The following is a 9,609-nucleotide window of genomic DNA, read 5'->3' as shown; positions in this document are numbered from 1 at the left end:
AAAAAAAAAAAAAAAAAAAAAAAAAAAAAATATATATATATATATATATGTCTTCAGACTTTCAATTAGTAATAACCAGTCCTCTTGAGCACAAAGCTCTCCCATTCTCTTTTTTCCAGACTCCTTCATATGATAGTGCTTCTACGCTGTACTGATTGAAAAATTACTTATATGCACATGAGTGTGTAAACTTTTTGCAATAAACATTCAGCTTCCTAAGTCCCTGACTCTGCTTAAAGCTCTACACCACCCCAATCTCCTGGTCCAAATAAAGTTTAATCTACTTTAAAATAATTTCTTTTAATTGGAAAGCAAGGAGGACTAGATAGTATTTAATGAAGTCTTCATAAAGGACTGGATACTTTTCATTTAATCTAAAAAACAATGACATATTACATAATGAAAGAAACACATTAGGGTCCACAGAAATGACAGCTTTTTATATGTGCCTGTCTATATACATGCTTTTAAAAACTATTATGGTGAAGACATCTTTGCAAAACACACAAACACTGAATTCTTTGTTGAACTCTTTTCTAGCCTATCAGCATGCAACAAAATAGCACCTGAGAGGCAGTCTAGTGTCAGTTAAGAGCATATTTGGGTTAGACTGTGCCACCAGCTTTAGGACCCTGTGTCAACTAATCCCTCAATTTAAATTTCTCTTGCCTGGTGGGTAAGATGGGGATGGTAACAGTAGCAATTTCAAAGGGTTGATATAATTGAGGATCAAATGACTTTCATCTTGGTAAGCACTTAGAGTGTCCAGCATACAGTGAGGGCTTGGTTAAGTGTTGGCTTTTATGATGATTTCATCTCCTAAGGTAAGATGGTTTGCTGGTGCTCAAAATCCTGTTCATATTAGGTATCTAAGGGGCACACGATTTGCAAAGTTAATATAAATATTTCCATTTGTGAAAACGCTTACACATTTATTGATATATCATAAATTGGGATATATCCATCTACAAATATTAGTAATTCCTTTCACCTGAAAAATTCAAAGCTTTGTTTCCTCTGATATTAGTTAATTGAGTCAGTTGTAGGTATATGAAAATACATGTATACATACCAACACTACATATCTTAAAAGGAGAACTAGATTTTATAAATTTAAGATTTTAAATTAATGTATTTATTTAAAAATTTAAAAACATTTTCAATCTGATTTTGATATCTTGAAATATATACTTTTTTTTTGGGAAAAATGGATTTTATTTGTATTTCCTTTAACTTTGCTTTTTAATATTATTCTTTGGTCAAAAATATCAGTTTGACTGGTATACAAAGTAAACTTTTTTTAACTTTCATTGCAAGTTAAACCATGAAATATTCCATTAACTAAAAAAAAGCAAACACAATCTAAAATTTTCATTACAATATATGCATCTAATTAGCCCCATTTTTACTTATATTCTATTTAAAAATAGATAATTTATAATTAGTCTATTTAAGAATATTGCGAGGGGCACCGAAGATGGCCGAATAGGAACAGCTCCAGCCTGCAGCTCCCAGCGTGAGCAACACAGAAGACGGGTGATTTCTGCATTTTCAACTGAGGCACTGGGTTCATCTCACTGGGGCATGTCGGATAGTCAGTGCTGGTCAGAGGGTGCAGCCCGACCATCAAGAGCTGAAGCAGGGCGAGGCATCGCCTCACCTGGGAAGTGCAAGGGGTAAGGGAATTCCTTTTCCTAGCCAAGGGAAACTGAGACACACAACACCTGGAAAATCGGGTAACTCCCACCCTAATACTGCGCTTTACCAAGGGTCTTAGCAAATGGCACACCAGGAGATTATATCCTACACCTGGCCCAGAGGGTCCCACGCCCACAGAGCCTCCCTCAATGCTAGCACAGCAGTCTGAGATCTAACTGCAAGGCGGCAGCGAGGCTGGGGGAGGGGCGCCCACCATTGCTGAGACTTAAGTAGGTAAACAAAGCCATAGGGAAGCTAGAATTGGGTGGAGCCCATCGCAGCTCAAGGAGGCCTGCCTGCCTCTGTAGACTCCACCTCTGGGGACAGGGCATAGCTAAACAAAAAGCAGCAGAAACCTCTGCAGATGTACATGTCCCTGTCTGACAGCTGGGAAGGGAGCAGTGGTTCTCCCAGCATGGAGGCTGAGATCTGAGAATGGACAGACTGCCTGCTCAAGTGGGTCCCTGACCCCTGAGTAGCCTAACTGGGCGATATCCCCCAGTAGGTGCAGACCGACACCACACATCACACAGCTGGGTATACCTCTGAGACAAAGCTTCCAGAGCAAGAATCAGACATCAACACTCGCTGTTCAGCAATACTCTATCTTCTGCAGCCTCCGCTGCTGATACCCAGGCAAACAGGAGTGGACCTCAAGCAAACTCCAAAAGACCTGCAGTTGAGGGTCCTGACTGTTAGAAGGAAAACTAACAAACAGAAAGGACACCCACACCAAAACCCTAGCAGTACGTCACCATCATCAAAGACAAAAGGCAGATAAAACCACAAAGATGGGGAAAAAGCAGTGCAGAAAAGCTGGAAATTCAAAACATCAGAGCGCATGTCACTCTCCAAAGGAATGGAGCTCATTGCGGGCAATGGAACAAAGCTGGATGGAGAATGACTTTGACGAGTTGAGAGAAGAAGGCTTCAGTCCATCAAAATTCTAAGAGCTAAAGGAGGAACTACATACCCAGCACAAAGAAACTAAAAACCTTGAAAAAAGAATGGATGAATGGATAACTAGAATAATCAATACAGAGAAGACCATAAAAGAACTCATAGAGATGAAAACCATGACATGAGAACTATGTGACAAATGCACAAGCTTCAGTAACTGACTCGATCAACTGGAAGAGAGAGTATCAGTGATTGAAGATCAAATGAATGAAATGAAGTGAGAAGAGAAGTGTAGAGAAAAAAGAGTAAAAATAAATGAACAAAGCCTCCAAGAAATAGGGGATTATGTGAAAAGACCAAATCTACGTCTGATTGGTGTGCCTGAAAGTGACAGGGAAAACGGAACCAAGTTGGAAAACACTCTGCAGGATATCATCCAGGAGAACTTCCCCAACCTAGCAAGGCAGGCCAACATTCAAATTCAGGAAATACAGAGAACGCCACAAACATACTCCTCGAGAAGAGCAATTGCAAGACACATAATTGTCAGATTCACCAAAGTTGAAATGAAGGAAAAATTGTTAAGGGCAGCCAGAGAGAAAGGTCAGGTTACCCACAAAGGGAAGCCCATCAGACTAACAGCAGATCTCTCAGCAGAAACTCTACAAGCCAGAAGAGACTGGCGGCCAATATTCAACATTCTTAAAGAAAAGAATTTTCAACCCAGAATTTCATAACTAGCCAAACTAAGTTTCATAAGTGAAGGAGAAATAAAATCCTTTAGACAAGCAAATACTTAGAGATTTTGTCACCACCAGGCCTACCCTACAAGAGATCCTGAAGGAAGCACTAAACATGGAAAGGAACAACCGGTACCAGCCATTGCAAAAACATGCCAAAATGTAAAGACCATTGATGCTAGGAAAAACTGCATCAACTAATGAGCAAACTAACCAGCTAATATCATAATGACAGGATCAAGTTCACACATAACAATATTAACCTTAAATGCAAATGGATTAAATCCTCCTATTAAAAGACACAGACTGGCAAACTGGATAAAGAGTCAAGACCCATCAGTCTGCTGTATTCAGGAGACCCATATCACATGCAGAGACACATATAGGCTCAAAATAAAGGGATGGAGGAAGATCTACCAAGCAAATGGAAAACAAACAAACAAACAAAAAAAAGCAGGGGTTGCAATTCTAGTCTCTGATAAAACAGACTTTAAACCATCAAAGATCAAAAGAGACGAAGAAGGCCATTACATAATGGCAAAGGGATCAAATCATCAGGAAGAGCTAACTATCCTAAATATATATGCACCCAATACAGGAGCACCCAGATTCATAAAGCAAGTCCTTAGAGACTTACAAAGAGACTTAGATTTCCATACAATAATAATGGGAGACTTCAACACCCCACTGTCAATATTAGACAGATCAACGAGACAGAAAGTTAACAAGGATATCCAGGAATTGAACTCAACTCTGCACCAAGCAGACCTAATAGACATCTACAGAACTCTCCATCCCAAATCAACAGAATATACATTCTTCTCAGCACCACATCACACTTATTCCAAAATTGACCACATAGTTGGAAGTAAAGCACTCCTCAGCAAATGAAAAAGAACAGAAATTATAACAAACTCTCTCTCAGACCACAGTGCAATCGAATTAGAACTCAGGACTAAGAAACTCAATCAAAACCGCTCAACTACATGGAAACTGAACAACCTGCTCCTGAATGACTACTGGGTACATAATGAAATGAAGGCAGAAATAAAGATGTTCTTTGACACCAATGAGAACAAAGATACAACATACCAGAATCTCTGGGATACATTTAAGGCAGTGTGTAGAGGGAAATTTATAGCACTAAATGCCCACAAGAGAAAGCAGGAAAGATCTAAAATTGACACCCTAACATCACAATTAAAAGAACTAGAGAGCAAGAGCAAACACATTCAAAAGCTAGCAGAAGGCAAGAAATAACTAAGATCAGAGAAGAACTGAAGGAGATAGAGACACAAAAAAACCCTCCAAAAAATCAATGAGTCCAGGAGTTGGTTTTTTGAAAAGATAAACAAAACTGATAGATTGCTAGCAAGACTAATAAAGACGAAAAGAGAGAAGAATCAAATAGATGCAATAAAAAATGATAAAGGGGATATCACGACTGACCCCACAGAAATACAAACTACCATCAGAGAATACTATAAACACCTCTACGCAAATAAACTAGAAAACCTAGAAGAAATGGATAATTTCCTGAACACTTACACTCTCCCAAGACTAAGCCAGGAAGAAGCTGAATCCCTGAATAGACCAATAGCAGGCTCTGAAATTGAGGCAATAATTAATAGCCTATCAACCAAAAAAAGTGCAGGACCAGAAGGATTCACAGCCGCATTCTACCGGAGGTACAAAGAGGAGCTGTTACCATTCCTTCTGAAACTATTCCAATCAATAGAAAAACAGGGAATCCTCCCTAACTCATTTTATGAGGCCAACATCATCCTGATACCAAAGCCTGGCAGAGACACAACAAAAAAAGAGAATTTTAGACCAATATCCCTGACGAACGCCGATGCAAAAAATCCTCAATAAAATACTGGCAAACTGGATCCAGCAGCACATCAAAAACCTTATCCGCCATGATCAAGTGGGCTTCATCCCTGGGATGCAAGGCTGGTTCAACATACGCAAATCAATAAACATAATCCAGCATATAAACAGAACCAAAGACAAAAACCATATGATTATCTCAATAGATGCAAAAAAGGCCGTTGACAAAATTCAACAGCCCTTCATGCTAAAAAAAACTCTCAATAAATTCGGTATTGATGGAACATATCTCAAAATAATAAGAGCCATTTATGACAAACCCACAGCCAGTATCATACTGAATGGGCAAAAACTGGAAGCATTCCCTTTGAAAACTGGCATAAGACAGGGATGCCCTCTCTCACCACTCCTATTCAACATAGTGTTGGAAGTTCTGGCTGGGACAATCAGGCAAGAGAAAGAAATAAAGGGTATTCAGATAGGAAAAGAAGAAGTCAAATCGTCCCTGTTTGCAGATGACATGATTGTATATTTAGAAAACCCCATCGTCTCAGCCCAAAATCTCCTTAAGCTGATAAGCAACTTCAGCAAAGTCTCAGGATAGAAAATCAACGTGCAAGAATCACAAACATTCTTATACACCAGTAACAGACAAACAGAGAGCCAAACCATGAATGAACTCCCATTCACAATAGCTTCAAAGAGAATAAAATACCTAGGAATCCAACTTACAAGGGATGTAAAGCACCTCTTCAAGGAGAACTACAAACCACTGCTCAGTGAAATATTAGAGGACACAAACAAATGGAAGAACACTCCATGTTCATGGATAGGAAGAATCAATATTGTGAAAATGGCCATACTGTTGAAGGTAATTTATAGATTATGCCATCCCCATTAAGCTACCAATGACTTTCTTCACAGAATTGGAAAAAACTGATTTAAAGTTCATATGGAACCAAAAAAGACGCTGCATTGCCAAGACAATCCTAAGCCAAAAGAACAAAGCTGGAGGCATTACGCTACCTGACTTCAAACTATACTACAAGGCTACAGTAACCAAAACAGCATGGTACTGGTACCAAAACAGAGATATAGACCAATGGAACAGAACAGAGCCCTCAGAAATAATACCACACATCTACAGCCATCTGATCTTTGACAAACCTGAGAAAAACAAGGAATGGGGAAAGGATTCCCTATTTAATAAATGGTGCTGGGAAAATTGACTAGCCATAAGTAGAAAGCTGAAAGTGGATCCTTTCCTTACTCCTTATATGAAAATTAATTCAAGATGGATTAGAGACTTAAATGTTAGACCTAATACCATAAAAACCCTAGAAGAAAACCTAGGTAATATCATTCAGGACACAGGCATGGGCAAGGACTTCATGTCTAAAACACCAAAAGCAACGGCAACAAAAACCAAAATTGACAAATGGGATCTAATTAAAGAGCTTCTGCACAGCAAAAGAAACTACCATGAGAGTGAACAGGCAACCTACAGAATGGGAGACAATCTTTGCAATCTACTCATCTGACAAAGGGCTAATATCCAGAACCTACAAAGAACTCAAACAAATTTACAAGAAAAAAACAAACAACCCCATCAAAAAGTGGGCAAAGGATATGAACAGACACTTCTCAAAGAAGACATTCATACAGCCAACAGACACATGTAAAAATGCTCATCATCACTGGCCATCAGAGAAATGCAAATCAAAACCACAATGAGATACCATCTCACACCAGTTAGAATGGCAATCATTAAAAAATCAGGAAGCAACAGGTGCTGGAGAGGATGTGGAGAAATAGGAACACTTTTACACTGCTGTTGGAACTGTAAACTAGTTCAACTATTGTGGAAAACAGTGTGGCAATTCTTCAAGGATCTAGAATTAGAAATACCATTTGACCCAGCCATCCCATTACTGGGGATATACCCAAAGGATTATAAATCATGCTGCTATAAAGACACATGCACGCATATGTTTACTGCAGCACTATTCACAATAGCAAAGACTTGGAATCAACTCAAATGTTCATCCATGACAGAGTGGATTAAGAAAATGTGGCACATATACACCATGGAATACTATGCAGCCATTAAAAAGGATGAGTTCATGTCCTTTGTAGAGACATGGATGCAGCTGGAAGCCATCATTCTCAGCAAACTATCACAAGAACAGAAAACCAAACACCGCATGTTCTCACTCATAGGTGGGAACTGAACAATGAGAACACCTGGACACAGGAAGGGAAACATCACACGCCAGGGCCTATTGTGGGGAGGGTGGAGGGGGGAGCGATAGCATTAGGAGATATACCTAATGCAAATGACGAGGTAATGGGTGCAGCACACCAACATGGCACATGTATACATATGTAACAAACCTGCACCTTGTGCACATGTACCCTAGAACTTAAGGTATTATAATAATAATAATAAAAAAGAATACTGCTCCATAATTATTCTGACTATATTGTGATATACCTTGATTAAAAAATATGTATTAAGGTTTAAAATATCAGGATAGAAATGCTCATGGAAACTAAATAAACATGATCTGAAATGTACATGCAGCAATCCAACTACATAGAAAATTATTTTAGAAAAATGTAAGATGATGAACTAATGTTTAATAAAAGCATTAATAAAAAAGGGAGGTTACTTTTATAAAGTGGTGTATCTCTGACCAATATGGATCAATTCTACATAATTTCTCTTAAAATAAGTCATCTAACAAAGAAGTAGCTCCTTTGGTGTTTTCTCTCTCCCACTTCTGGATGGTTTCTTAGATTGGCTAATCTAAATCTTTAGCACTAAAGAAAATCCAAGCAATGCCAGACTATACTCATTTCAGAATATTTCTAGTTCTTTTTTTTTAAATTAATTATTTATTTACTTTTTTTTCTTTTTTGAGATGGAGTCTCGCTCCATCACCCAGGCTGAGGTACAGTGGTACGATCTTGGCTTATTGCAACTTGTATCTCCCAGGTTCAAGCAATTATCTTGCCTCAACCTCCCAAGTAGCTAGGATTACAGGTATGTGTCACCATGCCCAGCTAAAACCATGCCTGGCTAATTTTGCTATTTTTTAGTAGAGAGGGCGTTTCACCATGTTGGCCAGCCTGGTCTTGAACTCCTGGCTTCAAGTGATTCTCCCACCTCGGCTTCCAAAGTGCTGGGATTACAGGCGTGAGCCACTGCGCCTGGCCAGATATTTCTAGTTCTTCATACCACGTTTGGCTGATCCTTTCTTGACCCTGATCCAATCTACTCAGTCATACCTTTTAATATAAAAATAGGTATTGTAAAAGTAATAAAGTTAATTCTTTGCTTAGTTTTTCTTCTTCTCTTAAAACTGGGATAATATTCAGCCTAGTAATGACCTCACAGTTTTGGATTTATGATGGAATAATACCTATATGTTTAAGTACCATGACTTGACTACAGAATCATGCTCCCTTATGAACAAGGCTGGCAATTCATATTTTGTTTTAAAATATTTAGTTATGAATATAAATGCTATATTACAGTGTTTTAAAAACAGAAGGAAAAAATAATCCTACCTTCTAAAACAAATACTTAAATAAAAAAATCTTTATTTTAGTAAGCTTCACTTTATGACTAAAGGTCTTCCACATTGACCACAAAATGAGTATTTCTAAGTCTGAACAGTAAGAAAGGGCTCAAGATAATGGCCAGCTCTTTGGGAAGCTGAATGTTTTGTTTATAGGCTGTTTTGTAACATTTCCCAAGCATTACCAGCATGTTCCCAACTCAGGGATCTCCCTCCTATACTCCTCTCTCAGCTGTCTATGGTCAGGAACAGAAATCCTAACTCTATATCCAGAGTTTCAAAATTCTACTTCCTTCTTCCTAGATGTCTAATAGAGCTACGGTACCCAAATTACCTTTTATCAGCAGGTCTACCATCTTACAAATGAGGCACATTAGTCTAAAAATTCTGTAATTATAAAGCTGCAGGTACATAAAATGATGTAAAAATGATGTTATTACTTTTACTAATGTAAATACTTTAAAACAAAAATTTCCAGGTCGACTCCATCTCGTGGGAACTCCTGAAACAAAAGAGAAAACCAAAATGCACTATACATAAAATATGCTCATGGAAATTTACCCTGAACACATACTTGTCGCTCCAGATCCTGAATTTTTTTGGTATCTGCTGCTTTATCTTTTAAGCGTATCTTCTGCTGAATAGATGGATTCCCAGATTCAGCTTTCAGTTTCTCAATCTGTCAATAAATAAATAACATGCTAAGAAGCATATTTAAATGTAACAGAAAAGTTCTGGGGGTGGGGGGAAGCATAATATTAGGTACTCATTCATTTATTAATTCCTCAGCAAAATTTGGGGAATTAATGCCTCAAATTCCTTGAGCTCCTCCCAAGTTCCAGGTACTTACTAGA

At 38.3% G+C, this 9,609-nt stretch overlaps 1 protein-coding gene across 6 annotated transcripts in view; it reads right to left on the bottom strand.

The window, feature by feature from the left end:
* Positions 1–9,609, bottom strand: part of CEP162 (centrosomal protein 162) — a 115,270-nt gene that overhangs the window by 40,752 nt on the left and 64,909 nt on the right. For all 6 annotated transcript variants that reach the window (XM_023205211.3, XM_023205215.2, XM_023205212.3 and 3 more), the window contains one exon: positions 9,330–9,434. In XM_023205211.3, coding sequence (XP_023060979.2) covers positions 9,330–9,434 — 105 coding nt within the window. The remainder of the gene's footprint in view (positions 1–9,329; positions 9,435–9,609) is intronic.

The sequence above is a fragment of the Piliocolobus tephrosceles genome, chromosome 5 (assembly GCF_002776525.5).
Source record: "Piliocolobus tephrosceles isolate RC106 chromosome 5, ASM277652v3, whole genome shotgun sequence".
Taxonomy (NCBI): Eukaryota; Metazoa; Chordata; class Mammalia; order Primates; family Cercopithecidae; genus Piliocolobus; species Piliocolobus tephrosceles.
The sequence above is the reverse complement of the archived record's forward strand: the minus strand, read 5'-3'. Positions and strand labels throughout refer to the sequence as shown.